Here is a 27,169-nt window from a genome sequence, read left to right as displayed (position 1 = left end):
GACCAATTTTGACAAAGTCAATGCACACATGGACGCCACGTGTGTATTTATTTATTTTTTAAATATTTTTTTAATTAAAAAATAAAAAAATTATATATATTTTTATTTTTCATTAATTAAAAAATAAATAAGTACATATGTGGCGTCCACATCAGCTTTGACTCGGTCGAAATTGACATGGGGGGCCAAAACTTCAAAAGAATCAATACTTAGGGGCGGTTTTGTAGTTTATTTAACTAAGGGGCCAAAATCGCAACTTCTTAAAACATAGGGAGTTAAAACTGCAATTGAGCCTTATTTTTATTGTGTACTTACCGTTTTTCTTTATTTGTTTTATTTTTGTATTACTATCTATATATTTTTTTTTATCTTTAATTGTTTTGTGAGTTATTCCAAAAATAAATAAACAATACTACATCTTATTATATTACACTTAGGTCCCTAGTTTACGACACTAAACATTGAATAACATATATTATTTGATAAACTATTTTTGGGATAATAACTTATACGATCATAACTACAAATCTAACTCATTTTGACATACTCATAAAAATACACATTAACCCAATTTTTCAATAATAATGATAAATTTATTTATTTTTTTATCTGTTTATTTGTGAATGTGTCTTAACACTTTAAATTTGTGTTATAACCCCACAAAAAAACATCACTCCTAAACATCACCATTCCCTTTTCATCATTCCACGAATCTGGTTCCACTTTCAATTCAAGTTGTGTTGTTACTAATGAATAATTGAATTACTAATGGATAAAACCCTTAAATTTTAGACAAAATTACACTTTTAGTCTCTTAACTTAATTTCAGGTAACAGTTTGGTCCTTTATTTTTTTTCATTTCAATTTGGTCTTTTTTGTCCATTTTCAAATACATTTTCAAGCTTCAAATCTTATATTCTTATGCAAACATAGACGAGGATCATAGATTTGAAGACTGAAATAGTATAAGAAAATAAAATCATGAATTTTAAGCTTGAAAATTCATATAAAAATGGACAAAAAGGACTAAATTGAAATGAAAAAAAGATAAAGGACCAAACTATTACCTGAAATTAAGTTAAGGGACTAAAAGTGTAATTTTACCTAAATTTTATTATGAAAAAAAAACTTCGATGCTCATTTGATGATATTTTTAGTCCAACAACAAAACTCAAAACATATTAATTGTAGAGATAAATTATGGATTCAAACTCAAACTCCGGATCCAACGAATTAAAAATTATCACTTAGAAGTAATCATATTCAAAACACGGTTGAATAATGATATTGACAAATGATATTGACATCTATTTATATATGATTTAAATTATAATTTATCATGTTGTGAAAGTCTAACTCCTTCTATTAGACTTAACCTATAGAATTCTACTCTTTCTATTTCCATTCATGTTTCTTTGCATCTCACTCAACCAATTAACTCTCACCCAAAAAAAATCTTTTCTAAGCGTTTTATTACGACAATAATGACACTCCACATTCTTGTACTCAATCTAAACTTGAGGAATCAATATCTTTCCCTGAAAATTTACAAGTTTTTTATTAACAACATGATTATTAACATTATCTTCTACATACCGCTGAATAAAACCCTACATTTGTCGTGTTCAAACTCTCAATCTCCATTAGACCTAGAATTTGGCTTTTCGGTACTCTTTATATTTGTAGGAGAATGTTAACCAGTGCTCCCGGGGCATTGGTTAAGCACCAAAAGAAGTAAGTTTTTATTAAAAAGTAATGTAATTATTACTTGATAAAAAATGATAGTTTATATTTCCAAAACAGAAATTCTAATTATAGATTCCTTAATCAGTGCCCCGGGCACTCGTTAACAAGAATCATATTTGTATCGGCCAACATCATTCTCAAATGCCTCCTAATCAAGAACTATGATGAAGAATAGATAACACAGACAAAATAACAAAAATATGCAATACGGAAAAAAAAAATCCCGTAACCATTTGCCCCCTCCCCCCGATTTTTGTCTTTTCCATAACGTAGTTTTTAAATTAAACATCATACAACTGAAATTTTGATATCTAATCATTGAATTAGCAAATCAAACGCTCATTAAAGAATAATAGATAAAAGAACAAGTTTTGGCAAATGTTTTTAAAAATCGAAGTGAATTCGACGATTCAGTTGATTGAGAATCCTAACCAGCATTGTCTATAGTTCAATTATTTAAACAATTTAACCGTGGTTTTATCATGATTTGAGTCGTTTAAAACGGTTGAACAATGACCCGGAGATCCCATGAGATCAATGTCCGGTTCAGGTTTTAAAACATTGAATTTGGCTGCATTGTAAGAATCTAGGAGGAGTATATTGCATAAGGCTGTATAATAGGAGTAGCTATTTGACTAGAATAATTTGAAGGCAGTAGCTAGCATGCATGACAGAAATAAGGAAAGAAACCCATATCTCACACAGTGCAGGCACAGTATTTTGATTGTAATCTACCATGGGATGCTTAAACTCCAATAATAACAATCTGGTCCACAAGCTACATATGCACAGCACAGCTAGCAACACCAACCAACTACCAACTTTTTTATGAGTCTTTGACACAAACGAGGTGTTTGTTGTATGTTATGTACTGACACAAAAGAGTGGTATATATTCAATTGAAAGAACAAAACAAAAAGAAACAAATTAACCTTCAAAGTTCAGAATTCAAAGTGCAGTAGTAAGTGATACACTGATACTGCATACTATATGTTGGGAAGAGTTGCATGCAGGTGAGTTAGGTTAGGTTCATTCGAATGTGTAAAAATAGTTGAGTTCATAAATTTTTAGATAAAAAAATTCAATGGAAAAAAGGGTCATATTCATGATTGAGTTAAGAAAATCAATTAAGGGGGGGCCTCAATCATTGCTCACGCGCGGTTCTGAATGAAAACATGGCCGCACGATGCTCCAAGTATGTCTGTTACCTCTATTAATCATAGCTTTCCAAGGGCCCTGTTTTCTATGTCTATACCTTTGACCAATTCAACTCATTGAGACCATATATGGGCAAGTGCATTTTGTCTGAGTTACGAATAATATTTGAAGAACCATTTTACAATAATATTTTCTTTTATATTTACATACTATCTTTTTCTAATTATTTTAGTTTTTATGTTAACTCCCATATTTTTTTTTTAAAATTTTTTAGTTGTCACATAAGTGGTTTTAAGTTGTCTTCACGAGCTTAACTCATTTGATAAAGGATAATGCACAATTTATGTAAAGATCGGAGTTCGAACCCCAGACACCTCACTTATTTATCTTAAAGTTCAATTTCTTTATCCACTAGTTACTTGACAAAAAGAATGGTCTCAAGTTATCATGTGATTTTCGTTCTTCCCATTTTTTTTTAGGATCTAGTTCATATTTAATTTAAAATTCATTCTTTAGTTTATACTAGCAAATAACATGCACTAATAATTTATATAGGTTATCAAAATAATTTGTTACAAGACCATTTTTTCTATTTGTAGTATCTTAATACTTAGTCCGTTTTTAAAGATATGTCGCATTTTTACAATGTGCAATATTCATATAAATTAGTTTGACCATATTTTTTAATATATAAATACATATATTAACATCTAAAATGTTGTTAGATTTGTTTCAATGAATATTTTCTATATACCAAAATTTTACATTATTAAATTAAATATATTTTTAGAAATCATGGTTGGGCCTAACACAACTCCACAAAACCGGCTTGTGAGGTGAAGATTGTCTCCACTTATAAACAGATTGTCGGGCCATAACCTAGTCGATGTGAGACTCTTAACATATATTAATGGTCAAATTTGTGAATTCACATGAGAAAAGTGATTGACTACAACATATATGTACACATTATAAAGTTATTATTAATGGAAGGAGCGTTATAAACAGGGGTGGATCCAGACTTTAGGTACATGTGGAGCTAAAATTTCAAATAAATAATAATACAAACTATTTTTTTAATCGAAAAATATTATTACCTCATTGTTTGATACAATACATTACAATAAAAATCGTCTTCTATCCATTTGTTGAAAATGAGCTAAAATGACATCATTGTTAATTGTTAATAGAACATCTCTTTCTATATAAGTTACAAGACACTCATTTAACCATATGAAAGTGAGTAGCTGAGTGTGCTATATGTATTTTATCTATTAAATATATATATATATATATATATATATATAGGGAAAGCATGTGGAGCTATAGCCCCATATAGCTCCAACATGGATCCACCCCTGATTATAAAGTTATTTTCAAACATTCACATGTATCATGTATTAATGACTTCTTTAGAAAGATACCCTAAGGAAATGATAACTTTTAGAATATTTACGATATTAAAGTTTTTACAAAAATATGTGTATTTAATGCATTGAAATTTGTAATATTTAATTTTTTAAAACAAAATTCTAAACTTAGGATTCTTAAAGAATATCCCAAGACCACTTGTTAACAAAACTCTTAAATATATCCCTAAAAAAAACTCTTAAATATATAATTCTGAAACACAAATTTGTTTTCTCTCTTAACGTGTACACACTTTTAACATGAAATAAAAAAATTCTTTTATAATATATGCAGAATTTGTAGGGGACTTATATTAAGAAATGGAAAGAACATTTTTTTCACAACATTGTAGCATTTTTTTTGTTAGCTTTTAAAGTTGTTTGATAAGTTATTACAATCCTTAAAAAAAGAAATACTTCAAAAGAGTTATTTAATAAAGTGTTTGAGTTTATAGTTTATCATTTCTTTCCTTATAATTTTTCCTTTATTATCTTGGTTGAAAAAGAATTAAATACAACAACAATAAACCATCACCTCATCAAGTGGGATCAGTTACATGAACAATAATGTTATATTATATTCTTATCAAACTCATTAATTTTTAGATTATTCTTAATAATTTATCTTGCAATTTTTTTTATAGATTTTTCGCTACCTCGAGTGATTTGGCACTTTGCATTTGATCTAATGTCATTAGTACAAAAACTAAACTCTACTTTCTACGTGGTTAAACCACATAAGTCGGGCTCTCTCTCTCTCTCTCTCTCTCTCTCATGTTGTACGATAAAAAATTCCCTTTGTTTGAGTGATACTTCTGTATCACGTATAATACCTGGACAATCCTCCATTTCAATACCCCATCCAATTTGATGGTTGACATATCTTTTTATTTTTTGATATTTAAATTGTGTAATTTGTGGTGTGACATAATCCACAACTATCACATGTAAGGTAGAAATATTTCGTCTTTTGTTAAAACTCAATTATATATAATTTATCTTGCTTCTACTCATGTAGAAGTTACACTCTTCTAATGATTGTCTCCGAGTCTACAATTTCTCATTTAATTCCGCACGGAATCTCTAAGTAAAACTATATAATTTGTGAAAAACATGCATCTCGATGGTGGGTCTTGAATGTGTTCCTTAAGTACGTTCAAAACTAAAGTAAAAATAATATAAGAGCTTAGAGTTCACGATTGGTGCAGTCATATTGTCATGGGAAATCTTATTTGACCCCATGGTGTGTCCTAACACTAGTCAAAGTCTCTCTCATACATATCATTGATAGCTCGAATATAGGCAATCCTACACTTCTTCTCTAGCCTCTAAGGCTTTCCCTAAAATCTCTCTAGAGACTCTATAACACGTGTTTCCCAAATGAATGAAAAGCAAGTGCAATTGTTTTTTAACTATCTAATATTGCTCAATCACAAGTCGTAGTAAGTAGATATCATCCACGGTCGATCTCCCAAACATAAAACAAAATTGATTTTTAAGTCTCTTTTCTTAGTCTCACACTTCCTTATAACTTTACGATATGACTCGTAAATTTAATCACTTATTATTTGCACAATTTTGTAGGTTTCTTTTGTTTTTATGAATGGGAATTAGTGTTTGTGTGCCTTCCCTCCATCTCCAAGATTTTTTCATACCCTAATTGGAGTGTTGTCTCACCAAACTGCCTTATCATTACCCATCTTTGTTAGAGTATTTTTACTTCTTGTTCTTTGATCCCACGATAGAATCAATGAGTGTATTAATTTATGTGATAAATATTAAAGTACTCTGATTAAATTAAACGAGTACTATTTAAATAAAAGAAAAATATTGAAGTGGTAAAAAAATTATGAATTTAACTTTTAAAAAAAAAACTTTAAAAAATTTAAAAATTATATTTTTCAATGCAAAATTACTACTTTTGATTTTCTTAACAAGTGGTTTTAAGACACTTATAAATTATAATCTTATTAGCATGATCCGAAATAAAATAAGAATATATTAATGAGAAAAATTATGTTTTATTGAACATTAAAAACAAATATATATTTCAAATTTTACACTTATAATATGACAAGGAGTAATTATTAACCTTTGAAATTGGAAGAGATCCCTTTTTCTATGAAGTACCCAATGTTGCCATAACAAAGGACGACATGTTTAAACACCGTAATTACTTACGTGCACCGATTGGATTCAAATTAGACATGCAACAAATAGATAAAGATAGGAATGATATTAAGATTACCCATCGTAGTTAAGACAAGACAAGACTTAACGGCCTTATTTTCACTTTGCCAAACACCTTTTAATCATGCAATGTTTTCATTCTTTCATATTACTCCTACTGATTCGGTTGAGACACCATAATATGCAGACATGTAGACAAAGTTTTTATGATTGAAAAAAGAAAAGCACACAACACATTAAACTATGGAAATTCAACTCATACTTTAATTACAACAATTAATGGTGCCGGCAGTGGCATTGACTATAGTGTGAATTGTTAGGCATGAAAGCATGCATGTTCATCTAATTTGTGGTCCATACTACTCAACTCTTGGGTTATTTCTATTTTAATCTAGTGAGTACCTATACATTTGCATGGTCCCTTTCTGTTTATAAAGAACAATTTTGATGAACAATTTAAAAAAAAAAAAAAACTATTTTTTAAGTTTATTGAATACCTAATGTATTCGATCTATAATACATATCAAATATAATCCATCCGGTCATTATTATAAGTAAAATTTGACTTTTTAGATATACTGAATAAATTAATGGATTTAGTCTTTATTATAGACTTGATGCATTACTTATTCAGTATATCTAAAAAGTGAAATTTTGCTTATAATAGTGATCGGAGGGAGTATTAGATATTTAATGAAGTTTAAAAGTAGTTTTTTACTTATAAATGTGACCGAATTGAGTAGATCACAAACAATGTGTATATAGACCTTAAAAGACGATTTTTTTTTTCAAATGACCGAACAGTTATGATTAATTGATTTTGTGAATAAGAATTACATTGCGTATAATTTAATTTTTGTTTATAAATAGGGATGTTTGGTGCAAATATGCATTAAAGGGTCAATGTTTGTTGAATAATATAAAGGCCTAATATATGTCCATGCAAATAGAAATTAGTATCCTGGCTTTCCTTCCCTCAAAAAGTATACCGGCTGTCCTTTATTTTACCTAATTTCTTTAACCGATATTTACCACACAAAAAAGACATAATTAACGAAGTTCCATTCCAAATTTTTAACACAATTTCACTCCAAATGATAAACCATAATTTTTTTTTATGAACAATATGGTCACTTTTTGTTTATAGAAAACAATTTTGATGAACATAAAAAAAAAATTGTCAATGGATCACAAGCGAAGCGATCATATATACATATAACTTTTAAACTAGATATGATGAAAGACAAGTTTTAAATGGTTGAGCGGTTGTGATTAAGTACTTACTTATCATGCTATAATAAATGTGATAGGTTGATGATGTGATAAAAAAAGAAAGGTGAAGATAAAATATGGTGTTAAATAGGTGTATAAAAAGGTACAAATGTTCAAATATCATGGTCATCAATGTATCGTTAAAATCCTACTAACCACCTTTCAATTTCATTGAGTTGAGAACACTAACTAGGTAAAATATGGTGTCAGTTATTGGAGATATCTGCTTCTTCCAGTACACTTAATTACATTTCACCAATAATCATATATAGCTAATTAGTGGAGATCCTTCACTCTCATACCTCTAAGTTTTACTGAATATAAATTTTAAATTAATTTCAAGTTTATGGTAAAGAACCCACCTATTTCTCCTTTATATATTATGACCCATCCTAACTTCAAACATTTTGAAAGAAAAGGAAGATGGCATGAAAGTAGAGAGCAGACCATAAAATATAGTATATTTTTTTGATTTTGGGTCAACAACATACGTACACACACGTGAATCATGGTAAACACAAAATCCTCATGACAACTTAGGAACTATATTGAAGGTTGGATTTCAGCCTCAATAAGAATATTCAAATTGGATTCGAAAACAAGCGTGATATGATCAAAATAATAGAGGGTGGATCTGAGTTTTCAAAAAGAAAAGAATTGTAAATGAAAAAACAAAGCTTCCATTATTTGTGAATTGTAAACAGATCATAGCTCTCATCTACTTTTGCTTTCGGCCACGTCTCATCAAATATTTAGTCCCCACTCATGCATTCATACCTCAATCTAATATTTCCAATAAATAATAAAATGTATATTTGTTATGGGACAAATACAACCAATGAATAACCAAAAAAGTTTGAGAAAGAAGCTTCTTCAGTAGGATTTGGCAAATATAACACCATAACTAATTATCATTCTGGATTTGTTTAAACTTAAACCTTGGTGGGATTGTTAGTTGGCCTAGAATTTCGCCTTTTAGCCATTGTAACTCAAATTAATCCTTTGGTTTCATCACTCATTAGCCAGCATAAAGAATTAATGGCCAATTATTCCATGAATATGACATGATTATAGCTTTAGGTTAAGGATTCTCCATTTTTATTTCTGAATTTGGACTCACAATGACCGATTAAATTAAAAGAGACTCGAACTATCTCATTCAAACGTTTTCTTGGATAAGAAGAAAGTTGTTTTAATTTAACCATCCTCAATTCTTGTTGCTTTAAGTATAATATCATTTTTTTTATAAACAAAATTACATGGACTAGATTTAAAATGAGTAAATCAAACATATTATATATTTCAACCATAAGCATGAATTTTTTTAGAATTTGAGTTGGAACATAATTTAACTCTATTAGATTGTCTTGTAAAGTTATGATTACGCGTCACTTATAAATATTTTTGAAGCCATATCTCATTCAATGTATGACTTTTAATATACAATTTCATTATTTTGAGATCTAAATTGTGGTCTAAGACCATCTACAATGGGGAGTCCTTCCCCTTTTAAGCACCATTGTAAATAGACATCACATTTGTGGCATCAATGAATATGGTGTTTATAAAGGTGGGTGCTTTTATAGGCACTCTCTCTCCTCTATTATTAATGGGTCCAACGTGTACAATTAATTCTATTTTTTAATATATTTAATTATTGTATTATTTTAATATTAAAAAATAATGGCAAAATTACACTTTTAGTCCCTTAACTTAATTTCAGGTAACAGTTTGGTCATTTATCTTTTTTTAATTTCAATTTGGTCCTTTTTGTCCATTTTCATATACATTTTCAAGCTTCAAATCTAATATTCTTATGCAAACATAGACGAGGATCATAGATTTGAAGACTGAAAGACGATAAGAAAATAAAATCATGAATTTTAAGCTTAAAATTTCATATGAAAATGGACAAAAGGGACCAAATTGAAATGAAAAAAAGATAAAGGACCAAACTGTTACCTGAAATTAAGTTAAGGGACTAAAAATATAATTTTGCCAAAAATAATTATGTAATTTATCATCATTCATCATTTTATATTGAATTATTAACAAAAATAAAATAAAAATGTTCGCTTTTTTAATAATTTATAATTAAATTATTTCAATATTTTAAAATATAATGATATAGGGTTATTGTTGGGACCCAATTAATAATTATTTTGAGGTGTTTGGTTGGAGAGATTAGGTGCTTATTCAGTATTAATTATAAAATAAGTGACGTGTACAGTCGGGACCCGTTTAAACACCCAAATGAAGTGCTGCCATTGTGGATGGTCTAATAGTGGTAACTTGATAGTCGACGACCTAAGATATCTTAAATATGCTTCTTAAAAAAAAAGAATATCTTAAATATGCTCTATACCATTTTAAAATTTTAGTTGGACCTAACTTGACCCTTACAAACAGTCTAGTAAAATATTGAAGACTACCCATCAATTATAAACATATTTTCATATCATATATTATCAAACATGGAGCTCTTAACAACAATCATTATTGATTTAAGGTTTAAATATACAAATCGTCCCTGTAATTTGAGCGCATTTTGATTTTCGTTCCTGTAAAAAAAAAAAAATTAATTACATCCCTGTAAAAAAAAATTGTTTTAAAAATGTCCCTGGCCCCACTTCATTGGTGATTTGGCAAGGTTTTGGACCACGTGGCAGTTGCTGACTGTGCAACTTATGCCACGTGACGCTCTGTGCAACTGCCACGTGGTCCAGAACCTTGTCAAATCACCAATGAAGTGGGGCCAGAGACATTTTTAAAACAAATTTTTTTTACAAGAATGTAATTAATTTTATTTTTTTTACAGGGACGAAAATCAAAATGCACTCAAATTACAGAGACGATTTGCATATTTAAACCTTCATATGATCTATGTATTTCACAACAAACCCATGCCACTGTTAGAGCATAAAAGCATGTTCGAGAGGTAGGAACAACATAAAAAATGAGGTGCCGTGCACATAGAACAAAATTATAATTTACACTAACACCAGTAGCATATAGGCAGGATTCTTCCCCCTTTAACCTACTTTCCCTAAACAAACAGTAACTCTGTTACAGTATCTCAAACATAAATCACAATTGCGCATATTTGACAAAACACCACTTGTAGATTCTATATTAATAATTTATTAGGTTGGATCAAAGATTAAAAGAAAATATATGCAATGGGTGTGACTTTAAATTATTATAAGTTATATGCAATGAAATAATTCTCTATCCCCTCCCCCAAATGTGGTATAAAGAAAAGAATCACTGTGATGAAGCTATGATAATTGTTGAGGATATTGTTTAGACTTATCTAAAAGGAGGCCTGAAGCACATTTGGAAGACCTCATGGAGGGCCACTTATATACTCATTATTTTAGATTAATAATAATGTCACCTTTTGAGCCACCTCACACAACTAGCTTTAATGATATTTTCATTAATTGTTCTTCTCTTGCTGATAATATTCGATACCATGCGCAATGTCTTAAAGGTATCACGAGAAGTTGGAGCTATGGGGGACCATGACAGCATTTAGCAACTTAAAATCCATGAAAATGCATTAATTCAACAACCATGGATTCATTTACTTTAGATTTTACTATGTTGGCCAACACCTTTTTTATTTTGCAAGGAATGTTGGCCAGCACCCACTTCAAGAATTATTCTATCAACTGAATTTATTTTATTATAGAAAATATATTATTTTAAGAGACGTAAATTTAGCAATGCTACAAATAGAGAATATGTAGACCAAGTAATGAGAATGAGAGCCAACTTGATGAAATGGAAAACACATTTGAGGACCATTATGAAGCAACAGTGGACTCAACTCCATATGTACATGCCAAGGCCCAAGGGATAAGGGTATTGCTCTTCTCCCATCTGTTTTCAACCTGAGTTAACTCATGCAGGTATTTTCAACATGAGTTAACTCACATAAAGGGGGGATGAGCAAAAATAGATGGAAGAAGAGCAATTCTCAAGGGATAAAAGTTAGGCACGATTGAATGAATGATTTTGGACTATTTCTTTTCCCACCTTACGAGTTCTTCGCGCATCATATACAATTCGGATTATAAAATCCGAACGACATTAACACTTTATAAAAACCTCCAAAAACACCTTTAAATATTTCAAATTTTAGAATCCGTATAGAACACGCATGAAGATTTTGTGAACCCGAAGATATTTGCCATATACCTTCAATCTTTCATTCATTGAATTGAATAGAATAAGTCATAATATCCTATTTCACAGCAGTACTTTCTGTTTAGATTCTCAATTTGTTAGAATGAGTCCCAGCTTCTAGCCTTGTTTGTAAGTTATAAAATTCATTAAGAATTAACATCAGTTCCAGCAAATATAAGTAATCATGCTTACCATGGGAAAAATCCATCAAGCCATAGATTGAACGGAGATGATTAGGTTAGGTTGAATCCCTGTAAATCAACAGTTTATAATACTCCAGCGGACTGCATAGCAAGGGCTTCATCAAGTGCTTTTTCATTAATAGATCAATAAGATGATCTTTTTAATATGCCAGAATATGATTTACTAAACCAGCGGCCACAAATCAAAACATAGCCTTTGAATCAATGCAGTCCCACCGTATCCAACAAACTAAGGAACAGCTTAGTAACAAGCAAATATGAATTGAGTGGATACCACACATTGGATTTGTGAATGGTTCCAAAAAAAATAACATGACCACTAAGTTGCTTCATTTCTACATCTAGTTCCGTTAGTAGGCTTTACAAAAATGAATGCCCTCCAGGACATTACCTCTGACAATTGACATCACTGGCTGAGATTGTCTCAAAATTAAAAAGTCAATTACATCTCAAACCACAAAAGGCAATTTTTTTGAAAATATTCAGCCCTCAAAAATTTCTATTGCAGATTGGGAAATTAGCTGTTAAGAGTGGAAAGCATGCCCCCTGCCGCAGTTGGCATCACCACCTCCCATCCAGGCCCTTTAAGAGAAAAGGTACTAACTGCAGCTTTATCATCAGTTGAGCTATTGATAACAAGATCGCTGCGATCCAAGAGCTTCTCCAGGTCTTCATCACTAATATCTTTCTGTATCATTTTGTCCTCAGCGGTTTCTTCATCTCGAAGCAATGCCAAAACATCCTCTTCCTAATATCACAAATAAGGCACAAACTCCATGTTAAAACATGGTAAAAAAATGTAACCAAATCTCAATAATCAAAATTATGTTGGTGCAACTTTGGACTGTCCTCTTCATATTTCAGTAAATCTTGGAGTTAGGCTGATACATTCACCCTAAATAAATAAAAATAAAATACTATCTTACAAATTGACAATTAAGGTGTATGAGGTGTATAAGCTTTGAATATATGAGACTGCTTAAGGATAAGGGTTGCCTGTTCATCTAGTTAGGCCAATCCAAAACAGTTGGGCAAAATTTCTAGGCAAGTTAAAAATTATCTGGCCACATGTAAATAACCAAAACAACACTTTCCTTTCCCCATCAATGGCATGTTGGAACATTTTGAAACAAATCCATTCATAAAAAACACGAGAGAAAAAAAATCAATTACAAGCTACTGCTAACATACAAACCTCCATTTCATCCATAATGGAAGGCTTTGTGCGCTCCTGATGAAACTGTCCTTTCTCTATCACCACATGCTCAAGCTTCAACTTGCTGAAAGCTCTTTTCAACATCCGACCCTGTAAAAGGACCGTATCATGTTTATCTAAGTATAACATGCCCCCAGTCACATGCCGTACAAATTATACTTAATATAAAATATTGCCAGTACGTACCTCTACTGATTGTGCAGTAGCGAGCCTGTAAACATGAACAGGCTTTGTTTGACCGATTCTGTGACATCTATCCATGGCCTGTAAATCCATTTGAGGATTCTGGAGTACAACAAAGTCATAAGCAGATTGTAAGTCAAATACTGTAAATCAATTAGATTGGATAAACGCCCAGCAGGAAAAAGTCAAAACGTACCCAGTCACTGTCATAAAGAATACAAGTGTCGGCTGCAGTGAGGTTTATTCCCAACCCACCAGCCCTGGTGGAAAGAAGAAAGATTCTGCAGTTGCTGGTTGTATCATTGAAGTCCTGGATCTGCTCGTTGGCGTAATAATAACCAACAAAAAAACTTCAATTTAGCCTCTTCAATTTGTGACATGTGACAGAGATCGACTAACTCAAAGAAAACAACTAATCATAACAGAAGAGTGTTGCAACACAAATCCATGGTTTAAATGGAGATATAGCTTTAAAAACCAGAGTTTGTCTACATATATTATGCTACATATAATTAGAGCTGCTCCGCCAATTGCCACTAATGCTTCAGTTTCAATGGAATAATTTAATGCATAGAGGAAGAAGACAACAAAAACTATCACACATAGCTGTAAGGTATCATGAATTGCAAACTACTACAAAAATCTCCTCTTAGCCTTATCAAATTATCATAAAAACCTTTGAGCATTTTTAATAACAGAATACCATTTCTGAATTTTCTTAAAAAAAAAAAAAAAAACAGATCCGTAAATTATCATTTATGACAGAATTCTTAATAATAAAGATCATGAAAGGTTGTGCATTATTAATTTCATATTCAAAACCAATAACAAAACATTAGAAAAAGTAATTTGAGGTGTATGATTAAAAGTTGTGTTATCCAAGCATTGGTACAGACCTGCCGTTTCCTATCATCCAGCTTCACCGAACCATCAATCCTGCAAACTTCGAAACCCTTTTCACTAAAGTAATAATCCATTATATCTAGCACTTTGGTCCACTGACTGAAGATCAGAACCTGATAGCAATTAGCAAAGGCAAGTGCACATGAGTAGCAGCTTGGCCACAAAAGGAAGCAGAAAGGCACAAGCACAGAACTCTAAAGCATACCTTGTGATTCCGTGCAAATAGCCGCTCCAGCAATCGGTCGAGCAATTGAAATTTTCCACATTTTTCAATTATCTCATTCACAGGAGGATAAAAATCTGTACGAAAGAAAAATATAGCTCAGTTTAAGTATAACTGATAATGAAATTAGCTAAATCATCCAATCGGACATTACTTACATGAACCATCAAAGACTGATTCCAAGAGATCAGGATGGTTACAGACTTTCCTAAGCTGAATTACCAAATTATTAAGACTCGTTGGAGCACGTCCTGCATCAAATCGGCACAGTACATAAAACAATTTCTTAGAAACCCACATAGCCGACAGTGAGGGCATAAGTTGCAAGAGCACTTTCTCTTTCTTTAAAATGAAAAATTGAGAAAAAAATAATTACCAATTGATCGTTTCTTATCCAAATATTTCCCCAATGTCTCATTAATTAAATGATCCTGCAAGTTCTTCTGATGCTCAGTCATGTTGGCATAAATAATGATCTCTTTTTTCCGTGGCAACATTAGCTCAACATCAGATTTCATCCTACGCAACAGAAATGGCCTAAGAATTGAATGAAGCTTGGCCACAACCTGCATGAGACAGTCATTTAGCCTTCTAGTTCATATGAAGTATGGCCAACTAGCATAAAATCAATCATCAATCAAAGAAAACATACTTGGGTTCTTCTTTTCTCTTCCAACTCTTCCATTGTTGCTCCAGTAGTGCACTTTCCTGACAGGTTAAACCTACAAAGAAATTTCAATGCATATAGTAAGAAAAACAAAGGCACGCATGGTTTCCCTTTTGTATTAAACCGACCAATATTGCCAAAAGATATAGAAAATGTTAGAATATAAACCATGAACAACCATTGACCGTGTTAGAAGAGCACATAACAAGGTACAAGCAACAGACAGGTTTGAAAGAAACAGACCTTGCATATGAAGAATTGATATAATGGGGGAGGGGGGAGGAATGAGGGTGGGGGTGACGCCACAGATTCAAATGAAAAGGAAATTAAAGTTGAAGACAAATTTGACAGTCTTTGAAAAATTAAGTTTCATTAAGTAAATTCATTGACTAAATTTAAAAAATGTCAGAGTTTATCGAAATGTAGTGGCAATGGGCCAAATAGCTGCTCTTTGATATGATAAAAGACATTGATTAATATCACAATATAACAAAGCACTACTTTGTTCTCTATGTTGTCTACTTTGTTAATTAGGTCAAGTTACTTGTTAATTAGGTCTATAATAATCTTTTATGGAAATTGCACTAATAATTTATCTTGCCGAACAATATAGTAGGAAATAATCAAAAGAACAGCGTATCACACAATCCAGGACATTATATTTCAAACAGTTGCATATCACCACATGACAGTAGGAAAGAAGAAAAGTGTGATCAATAACCAATAGGAAAAGAACACTAACCATGACTCAAATTCTTCAAGAGATGAGAATATATCAGGTAAGATGAAGTGCAGCAGTGACCATAGCTCAGCCAAGTTATTCTGGAGTGGTGTACCAGTCAAAAGAAGCTTATTTTCAACACTGATGTATTTCAACATCCTCACTAATTTGCAGTTTGCGTTTTTCAGCCTGTGTCCCTGAGGTTACAAAAAATAAAATTAGAACAAGATAAACAAACAAACTTAATTATGTAAGTATCACTGACTGTTGAGTAAACACGTACAACGTCGAAACTTAGAATGTTTTAGACATTCAAATGAGAGAATTTATGTACCTCATCAACAGCAAGATACTTCCAACTGTATGACCTTAAACACTTCTTAGCATCATTCATAGCAATCTCATAAGAAGTTATTACTAGAGGGAATTTTGGACCAACTGTTCTGGGCATATGTTTCCTTCTGATTTCATCTCTCTGATGTTTGTTACCATGGTAGATAACAGCAGGGAGCGTTGGTGTAAACCTATTTACATTTATTAAGGAAATAATTATCACAATGAAGAAGCACAGCACAGCAATATAATACTTGTAAATATTCAACAAAAAAAAAACATCAAATCTACCTATTAATCTCATTCATCCAATTGGAGAGGGTTGATAGAGGAGCAATTATCATATATGGCCCATCCAATCCTTTCGATTTTAGATGAGAAAGAAACCCAATTGTTTGGATTGTCTTCCCAAGACCCATTTGATCAGCAAGAATCCCATTCAATCCATTTTGCCACAAGGAAATCAGCCACTTAACACCCTTCAGTTGATAAGATTTCAATTTTCCACCAGTTAGTAAAGGCATCAGCTCCCTCTGCTCTTTCTCAGTTCTTTCTTCCTCAGTCAAATCCACATCTTCAGTCTTCACATTTTCTTTAGATCTTGTAATCATGGCTTCAACTGCCTTTTTGGCTTTTCCCTGAAGCAATTTCAAACATAATCACAGACTACTGATTAAAACAACTCAAACTACATGCAAGCATAATAAATTCACAGGAGTTAGGAAAAAATACATAAAATGTGCAAGCTTATAATCAAATTACGTGTACACTAACATATGAGAATATGCGCCTCAAACTTACACCTTTCACTAATTGCAACAAAAAAAAATGCTTTACAATGTTGTTATTTCTGTAACAACTCCTATACAAAATAATACTGTACACAGCAATGTACTCACAGTGTTGCATTGTGAAGCTGCCTTTCTTTTTGATCCACGGCCCTTCTTTTTAGCAACTGGTTTACTCTCTTCTTCATCCGGTTTCTCTTGTTCACCCGCAGCCTAGCAAAACAATGATAACAAACAGTATAACAAAACCAACAACCTTAGGACCCCGTTATTTTCTGAAAATTATTCTATTTTCATTTCCAAAAATTGGTGTTAGTTTCGGTTATTAACAAGGAAAAACAAGATGCTGGAAGCAAACAATTGCCTTGCATTTCCAGAAACACATGGATCAAATTACGTCATTATGTTCTATCATAAACTTTATTTCAGTCCAACTCATGAATTTCCAAAAACGCGTCTAATCGTCTAATATACCGGAAAAAAAGTTAACAAAAAACAAAAACACAAAAGGGTTAAAAAGGGAATATACCATTGTAATATCATCCATTTTCTCCAAAAGAAACTCTGAGTAGAGTTTAGTCTGTGTCAAAAGCTCATCCAACTTATTAAACTGTGAATCATTCAGATTCGGCGCAACTTCAATCTTTTCCTCTTCTTCCTTTACACGAACTTTCAGCAACTTCTCTTCTTCCTCCGCCATTGTTTTCGGTACAAGCGATGACCCATCATCCGCAATCACCTCTTCCTCCGATTTCACCTCCACTTCCTTCACATACACATTATTCCCATTTTAGAAACACATCAAAATCAACACAAAAAAAAAAAAAAAAATCGCAAAAATCACAAAAAAAAAAACGAACAAGTACAAAATCACATATACCTCTTCTTCAAGAACTGACGTTGGTGATTCCGCTGGAGGATCGTCGTTCTTCACATTGTTCTTGGGATCCATTTTTCAAACCCTAAAAATGATATAAAAAAAAAATAGCAAAAAAATTAAAACAGATTAAAAAAAAAGAGAGAGAGAGAGAACATTTTTAGGGTTTTGAAGTTGCAATGAAACTTACGAAGAAGAGAAAATGAGATTTTGGAAGAGAAGATGAAAGGAGCGCGAAAAAAAATGAGAATGCTAATAGTGTTGTGTGAGTGGAGAAACAGATATAAAAGAAACATGTAAGATTTTTATTTATTTTTATTTTTGTTTTGATTTATTTAATATTTATTACATGATGGATGAGGATGTGATTGGGCGGGAAAGTATATGATATATTGCCCTTCGATGAAGATTTATTTACAGAAAAGCTTTGATGTTGATGCGAGTTTGAAGAATAGAGTGAGGGTATTTGTGGAAATGCACTTGTACGGACGTGACTGACTGGACAGCGAGTGTATATCAAACGCCGGGATTTCGGGATGGTGTTCTGTTCATTCCCATTTACTACTCCCTTTTACTATATTTCTTTCTAAAAACTAGTTTTTGTTATAAATGTAATTTTTTTTTTAACAACGATGAGGTTAATGTATTTCAAAGTAGGTAGAGCATCGGGCGGATTCGATCGGTTTTGGGGCAAAAATCTTAAAATTGAATAAAATTGAAGAGGAGAATACCTCAACTATTCCCAACTGTTTATAGCGTCGGATTGATCGGGTGGCGGTTGGCGGTTTTTGCACGGTTGGTGGCAAGTAATAAAAAAAATAAACAACAAAATTGAAAAGCAAACCGAAAACAAGTGAAAAAGAAATCAAAAAGCATTTCCAAACAAAATGAGATAATATTTGATTCTATAGCAACAAAATCGAACAACAACTTCAGCGTAAAAACATAATAAAAAAAAATCCATAACTAATAAAATGAGACAGAACCTTATGACAGCAAAGCGATTCCAATATGTGATGAATCTTGAGTAGAACTTGTGAGCAAACCCAGTATTTGGTTGTCTTTTTAGTAGATCAAAATAAATGGTCAAATAAGATGAAATGTTTACAAGAGGTAGAAATTGTAGTTCTTTATTTCCATAGAAGAATGAAGGGAGGACGAAAATGATTTTGATCTGGGTTTGATTGAGTAGAAATCGATGGAGATTGGAGGTTTTGGTGATTTAGTAGGTCTCGTTAATGGAGAAAGAGAGAGTAGAGAATGAGAACAATGATGGAGTGGAGCGGCGGTTAGGAGTGATTTAGGGTTTGATTGATTTGAGAGAAGAGATTGATATTAGGCTAATTACTTGGGCTTTATATGAAGCTAGTTTATATATGTTATTGGGCCTGATTCTAAAACCAATGTAATAAGTAATGTATAACGGGGCAGGTTCGGATAAGTCATGTGTTTTATTTCCAAAACCGGGCCCCGCCGTGATAACCCACACAGACCCAATTCTTCCTCTTTTTTCACCAAGACCCGTTTGAATCCGCCCGATGGGCCCACGGGTTACTCGGTTTTTTCGGGTGTTGGGCGGGTTCGGGTTTCATGTTCACCCATATTTCATAGACATTTGTGGTGAAGCTTAAAAGTCTGTAATTGCGAGATAAAAAACATGTGGTTCAATTTGGTTTGGTTGGCTTTTAAAAAGTCATCCGAACCAAACCAAACCAAAGCGACTTGGATTGGTTCGGTTTGTGCGGTTATATTTGAGACAATATAATTTTTTGTTTTCAACATTAAAATAAGTTAAAAAGTTAAAATACAACATATTTCCAACAATGTTTTATATTTCATCCGACAGTAAAATTTCATTTTCACCCAACAAAATAGACCAAATTTAAAACATGAATAAAAGGTATTCATATTATGTAAGAGATATAAATGACTAAGATTTTATAAAGGGCACGGTGCACTAAAGCTTCCACGTACGCAGGATCTGGGAAGGAGCTCCACTTTTTGGTGTATTGTAAAAGACTAAGATTTTATCATTATCTAAAAGTTCAAGTAGCACATAAAGACATTTTTGAAATAAAAAGTAAAGAAGAAATTTAACAAGAAAAAAACATCTCATGTTATTGAAGTTTTCATTGAGTTTCTATGAGTATTTGTATGTGACATAGATTTGATTAGTATTTTTCTTAAGTTGCGGTTTGGTAATAAAAAACGCAAATTAAACCATGCAGTTGAGTAAAAAATGATCATAATACATCCAAACCAAATGTAGTTTTTTGCAGTTTAGGTTTGTTTGTTTTGCATTTTTTCTATTGGATTGATTCGGTTTTGAACACCCCTTTCATTCATAAAGTACAAAGTATGTGGTACATTATGAAAAGGGAAATGGTAACAAGAGATATTCGATAAAAGTCTAATAGAGAAATTTTATTTTAAAAATTGTATATTTATTACATTGAAACTTTAAAAATTTACTATTCTATTTCATTAAATTCATCAATTATTTATATTTTAATCTCCTTAATAAATGTCCCAAAGACACTTATTAACGCAACCCTTGTAAAAAAAATATAGAGGTTAGTATGAGACAAAAACACTTGAGATGTGGTGTGAGCCGCCATATTTGTTGTGTCCCACAAAGTTACAAAAGTACATACCCTAATCTAACACGGTGTTAATATTGAAGGTTGTTAAATGTTTACATTTGTAATAAACTGAGGATATAAAACAAATTGATTGTAAAATTAATTATTTTTATCTTTTAATCTAAACGTGCAAGATTGTAATACTCACGAGTCGAATTTCGTTCCCTAATTTTACAAGCCTGTTTATAATTTTATAAGAATATTCCCACAAATAAATTATGAAATTCATAATTATGGGAACAAAAATTCATTGATTTTCTATAAACCGGGCCATTACTTGGGAGATTCTCATCTACTTTCGTAGTCCTTTATCATGTAGGTGGGATTCTCAACGTTGAAGTTCTAGCACATATTGGTGTCATATACTATGCATTCCTCACTGTTCGGAGGTGAACTTGAATACCATTTTACATGTTAAAAAGAAAGCTGCAACCATTGCGATTTTCGGAATCATCTTCCATTGGTGATTGACTAGCTGTGATGGACCTAAATTGAAGGAAGTATAATGAATGCTTATGTATTACTGACTTTAGTTCTCGATGTGACAGGTTTTCCAATTTATAGCACACACCCTTTATGGGCTCATACTTCACTATACTGATCTTGGTGAGACTAACAGTAGCAATGATCACGGACGTACATATGCTTGGATTTTATTCATGTTATTTCTTCCATTTTCAATTAATCATATAAAAGGAGTTTACTCAGTGTTAATCGTCATTATATTTATTTTAATTTGCATCTTTGTGGTATATTGTATCATTGTCAAGGCCATTGATCGCAAGACAAAAAGAGATTAATGGAATGATAACCAATATCTCTTTGTGGTCATGGGAATTTTTTATCGCTCCCACATAACATATATTCTCGGCACACCTAACATTGTTGGTGCTTCAATGTACCGGTTGATTTTACCACACAGTAATTTGCTGACATGGTCACGTCAACGACCAATGATTTTGGTGGTGTGTTTCTAGTGCCATTTTATTTTAGAGGCAACAAAATGCGACTCTCGGTGACTACCATTTTCGACCAGTAAAATTGGCATGTTACATTTATTATTATAGTCTTATTGCATGTTCAAAAGATTCTAAACACTTTGTTTGCCAGTTTCTTTTTTGGCGTACGTGTTCAGATGGTTTTGCTTTAGACTTGCTTCTTAATACTAAAGGTGTCGCTGCGTTGATAATGCTCAACATTGATTGGGATAGAACAATATTTGTCTATAATATTTGTCAAAATTATAGTTGCCAGTAATGGTTAGATAGCTCCATTTGTATCTTATAATATGAAAATAATGTGGCTTCTATTGTAAGGGCTCTAACAAGTCCCTCACTAGTAGACCATTATGAACAGCTATCAAGAGACATTACATTAATCAAACTCACACGTCTTATTATACATCATATACACTAGATCACACATTGTATGATTCACGTGAGAAAAATACACCTTTTTTTATTTATTTCATATAGACCTTTAATTATCTTTTAAAAAGATCTAATGGCGTATAAACGCGGTCCACTGGTGAACCACCTATTTAATGGTTCACCCTAAACACTACTTGAAAAGAAAAACACACCCGTTTGGTTTGAAAAATATATATTTGTTTAAGAGTGGTAAAGTTCTCTCTTCAATAAGAATGTATATATAAATTAAACTTGATTACAATTTTGATCTTCTTATTTTTTACCTCCAATTCATAGATTGGTCTCTCTTTTTAAAATCCCCCAGGTCCAGTCCCTTCCTGATACTTTTTGACTAAAAATCTGTGATGTGACATTAATTAAACTACAAAAGGATTTTTAGGGGGTTTTCTTGCTAAGCAATTTAAAACATACCACATCACAATTTTTTTAGTTCAGAAAGCTAGAGGATTAGCATTTCTCTTTTGTCAATCATATATGCGGAGAGCTAGGTTCTTTACAATTTTGCTGTGGTCAAACTTGTGAGCAGTGGGTACTAGGGTTTTATCAAATAATAAAAAAATAAGCGGAAGAATCTTTCATTTTTAACCATTTTCACATGAAAAATACATTTGTATAGTTCAACTAGGATGGAAAAAAAGTGAAAAACAATATAATTGGAACTAAAGATAATACTTCTAGACGATACTTGTTTTTTAAATGAAAAAATGGAGGAAAAAACTTGCTAACTAGAATATTTACACTTTCTTGTTCATATATTGACGATTCTCAGTCAGAAGCTTTCCTTCTTAGTAAGCCATGCACATTGAGTTCATTGATCTTAGCAGCAAGTATGAAGTCATTCTCAGTCAGCCCACCTACATGAACATGGATCACTTCAAATGATGCCCTATTGTGGATATAATAATATATACAAATGAAATATCAGGTTTGACGAAAAAAGAACAAGTGTTCGGTAGAAAAACTAGAAAAATACATTAAATAACAACAAAGGAATTTCTGGGTAGAATTTAAGCAAAGAGTTGGAAAGACTGTCAAGGCTGAATCAACCAGAAAATCACCATTAATCATAAATGGTCAACCTATATTAATAAAATGTAATATATACTACTACTATTACCAGTGCAATTAAGTTTAATACGTAACAAAGTTCACCAGTGCAATTCAGTTTAATACGTAGCTAAGTTGGCATTTTGTCAGATAAGCTCATAGAAACCGGAACAAGACACTGTAAATTGGGTATACAATGTATTATTCTTCAAAAAATATTGTTGTTTCTAATTATTAGCATGTAGTGCCAATGTGGTAGATTTACATGAAATGATAATGTCTGAAATTGAAAAAGATAACAGAGAGTATTCAAGAGACCCTTCACTCTCCCTTACTATCCTCTATCGTTTCCCCATCTCCTTTCTATAACCTATATGGATCAACTTTATCTCCTGAGACCCCCTTTTATTTCCTTCACATAAATAACTCAATTTCCCTTGATTGCTTCACAGCAATCTGTTCCACCAGTTTATTCAGTTTTCCTTGATTTCCTCTATCCCGTTTCCTAGTACAGACTATAGTTATAGGTGGTTTCGTAACATAATCGTCTTTGTGCGTGTGTGTGTGTGAGATACAAAAAAAGATATTGCAATAGCTATGGCATGAAGCAACAATATGACTATGTGGTTAAACCACATAACCACATACCTGTTATTTAAAAGTAGACAGAGATCTAACAAAACCTACACACAGCTTCTTTCCTAGTAGTTTCCTCAAGTAAACCATATTATTTTCATAAATGAAAAGATGATAACTAAGACAATCATTTCTATTATGCATTCCTTTACCTTGCAGTACCAATACCACAAAGTAGTGTTCATAAGAAAACTTCCAAAATCTATAGGGATTCTTTATAAAATCCACCTGAGCATGCAATAATTCTCTTGAGTTTTCCACAGAAGAATAATAGTGAAATCAGAACCCCCAAGTACTTTTTTAGTCTTAAAATATTCAGGCTAAATATAGTGTATACTATAGTAATTTTAATTGAACGGATGATATTCAATACATATCGAGCAATAGATCCAAATCAATCTTTTGGGTGGAGGGCTATAGTTGTTCTGAAGAAGAATAAAACTTAGGTCATGTTTCTCACAAAAAAGATACAAAGGAACCTAACAAACTTGACCTAAACAATTTGACAAAGCAACTATATCTAAATCTAAGTTTTATCCTATGAAGAAACCATCTTATAAATAACGTCGACCCTGCCTATAATAGAAACTCTTGATATTTTTAAAATTTTCATAGAGCAACATCCGATAAAAATAACTTGAATGTGAAAAATGAATAATACATACCAACAGAATGAGTCCAAATCTCTACAGTAACATTATTCCAGCCAACAAGGTGAAGATCAGGATGATGACCTGCATTATAATATTTTCTAATGTTCACTATAACATCAAATCAATGCATAGAGGGATAACAAAAGAGCATACAAATACCTTCAGCTTCAGCAAGATCGGCTATAATTCTGAAAAATTCCAATCCTTTATTAAAAGATTTAACTTTCCATGACCTACTCAGTTTCAAAGTACCACTTTCGTTTACCAAATTCCAGTCGGAAACCTGATCACTTAATGTCAACATCGAATAACAAAAATAATGATACTCACTGACAACAATTATATTTCATGGACACCCACTTTTTGTACACTTGTGTGACACCTTGTTGATCATGTTAAAAATTCAAGTTAATTCATTTGAATATATGATTAATTTAATTTAGGCATAAATATGCAAATGATCCCTGCAAATATCAAGCCTTTTGGTTTTAGTCACCGTAAAAATATAAAAATATTTTTTTTGGTTGGAGTCCTAGCAAATATTTAATTTTTTTTTTCTTTGCTTTTGATCCTTGTTGTTTTGTTTTAGTCCTTGCGAAATTGATTCATATTGGATTTGGTCCTTGTAATATGTAGAATATTGATTTTAGTCTCTCAAAGTGTGGGACTAAAATGAATATTATAAGGACTAATTTCAATACGAATAGATTTCAGGGGAACTAAAACCAAAATGTTTGATATTTGCATTGCAGGGATCATTTGCATATTTAAGTCTTCCTTCACTTTACCGTTAAAATTATGGTTAATTAACCAAAATTTTCAACTTAATTAACAATCTACTCAACTGAATCAACCATATTTTTACACCTTATTAACCCGCTGTCGCAGGTGTATGAAAAATTGGATGTCTGTGAAACATTTTAATTATTGATTCATTTCTATGTAATAGTAACAAGAACCTGTGCAATCAAAGCATTGGCTGCATCTTGGGTCATAGGTTGCAAATCCTTTGCATTACAAGGTACACATGTCTTCGTCGAAAGATCTAAATCAACAAAATCAAAAGAAAACAAAAAAAAGAAGTGATGTCAATTACAAGTGTTGTGATTTGTGAAACAGAGAAAAAGCAAAACGCACCGTTTGAATCTTTGTTGGGAGTGGAAAATGTTGTAAGTGATGAAACTGGGATTTGATTATGATGCGTATTGGAATCCATGAATCTGAAAATGTGATAAAGAAAATTGGGTTTAGGGAACAGTGATGAATGAAAAGCGGAGAAAGAAAGAGAATTTGAAGAAATTTTACCGTTTTGGTGAGAATTGGGAAAAGAGTGATGGTGATGGAAGTGTGGTTGAGAGAGGAAGTAGAGGGTGGCGTAGATTGAGAAGAATTCGATTCATTGCTTTGAAGCTCCGCATGTTTTCTGTGACATTTCTCTCCTCTATCACTATCACCTATAAATAATTTAGCTCCTCTATCATAATTTTTGCTCTGAAATGTTTTTTGCCATTTTAATTTAGATCGGAGTTGAACACCCTAATTAAAAACATATTCCTCTTTATATTTGATGAATAACTGATATATTTAATCTATATTATAGATCAGATTTATCAATTATTCATAGATCACATACATCAGTTTTTTTGTTACAAATACATCAATCTAAAAAAAAAGTAAATTATTTCTTGTAATAAGAATTAGAGAAAGAGTAGTGCTAGCACTATTCTCTTTTCAACACTCTTCCAAACACTCACTTTATTATTTGTTTAAATTAAGGTGAGTCTCACACATTGGAAATGGGTTTCACTTAAAGTGATAGGACATACACTAGTTTCATCCAATAAGAGAATGAGTGTTGAAAAGAGAGTGTCTCTAGCATTACTCATTAGAGGAGAGTAGTGCTAGCAACACTCTGTTTTCAACACTCTCCCAAATACTCGCTTTATTATTGGTTTGAATCAAGGTGGGTCTCACACTAGTTTCATCCAATAAAAGAATGAGTGTTAGAGAGAGTGTCCCTAGCATTACTCATTAGAGGAATATTTGTTTAACAATCAACTCAGTTTTTTTAAAGGCTTAATTTTTTTTGGTGAACAAAGAGGGCCAGGCCAAAGCTTCAAAATGATCCTGAAGGCTCAATTTAATCTCTTAAAAAAACAATTTTTTTTTATTTTTATTTTTTGCAAAAAGAGGGCAGCTAGCAATTAGCTATACTACCAAAATATATTAACCAAAAGAAGGAAAACCAACAAAGAAGAGGAGGGGGACTATACCAAAACCTCCTTAGTGATAAACAAACCTAAAGTTAGGCATTCCTAGCTGGTTTTGTATAAAAAAATCCTCTAATTCCAAAAGGTAACTCTAACCAAACTGTTAAAACATTCAAAGTTAGACCTATGTTGGCTAAATAGTCTGCACATTGGTTTTCTTCCCTCAAGATATGAGAAACAATAAAGTTTATACTACAAATCATGTTAAGACAATTATCCCATCTATTTCTAAGCTTCCAAGGAACAAGGGCATGATTTTTGAAAGCATTAACCACTAGCATAGAGTTAAGTTCAAGCCAGAGATAGCACCAGTTATTTTGCTTAGCTATTTCTATTGTTCTCATAGCTCCAGAAAACTCAGCAAAATAGGCATCTTCCTGGCCTGTGTTTTCGGCAAAACAAAGTAAAAAG

The 27,169-nt window shown here is 31.9% G+C and overlaps 2 protein-coding genes across 3 annotated transcripts; both read right to left on the bottom strand.

The window, feature by feature from the left end:
- Positions 1–12,328: 12,328 nt before the first annotated feature.
- LOC11410067 (ATP-dependent DNA helicase DDM1) lies at positions 12,329–18,396 on the bottom strand. The gene is made up of 16 exons (XM_003611932.4): positions 18,271–18,396; positions 18,084–18,165; positions 17,733–17,969; positions 17,315–17,416; positions 16,707–17,053; positions 16,417–16,606; positions 16,104–16,279; positions 15,347–15,416; positions 15,071–15,260; positions 14,853–14,945; positions 14,677–14,771; positions 14,465–14,584; positions 13,765–13,884; positions 13,572–13,670; positions 13,365–13,475; positions 12,329–12,917 (listed from the first exon to the last, which is right to left on the bottom strand). The coding sequence occupies exons 2-16, from the start codon at positions 18,153–18,155 to the stop codon at positions 12,687–12,689; spliced, it is 2,253 nt and encodes a 750-aa protein (XP_003611980.1). The 5' UTR covers positions 18,156–18,165; positions 18,271–18,396; the 3' UTR covers positions 12,329–12,686.
- Positions 18,397–22,711: 4,315 nt separating this feature from the next.
- LOC11415697 (pterin-4-alpha-carbinolamine dehydratase 2, mitochondrial) lies at positions 22,712–26,015 on the bottom strand. Of its 2 annotated transcripts, none has more exons than XM_024783566.2 (6): positions 25,794–26,015; positions 25,626–25,708; positions 25,448–25,533; positions 24,648–24,771; positions 24,501–24,569; positions 22,712–23,038 (listed from the first exon to the last, which is right to left on the bottom strand). In XM_024783566.2, the coding sequence occupies exons 1-6, from the start codon at positions 25,904–25,906 to the stop codon at positions 23,022–23,024; spliced, it is 492 nt and encodes a 163-aa protein (XP_024639334.1). In that variant the 5' UTR covers positions 25,907–26,015; the 3' UTR covers positions 22,712–23,021. The 2 variants fall into 2 exon arrangements, with proteins under 2 accessions (XP_024639334.1, XP_003611979.2); XM_003611931.4 differs by having other exon boundaries at positions 22,712–23,006; positions 25,794–26,014.
- Between the last annotated feature and the right edge of the window lie 1,154 nt (positions 26,016–27,169).

Source organism: Medicago truncatula, chromosome 5, assembly GCF_003473485.1.
Source record: "Medicago truncatula cultivar Jemalong A17 chromosome 5, MtrunA17r5.0-ANR, whole genome shotgun sequence".
NCBI classification, from domain to species: Eukaryota; Viridiplantae; Streptophyta; class Magnoliopsida; order Fabales; family Fabaceae; genus Medicago; species Medicago truncatula.
This window is presented reverse-complemented; position numbering and strand designations above follow the sequence as displayed.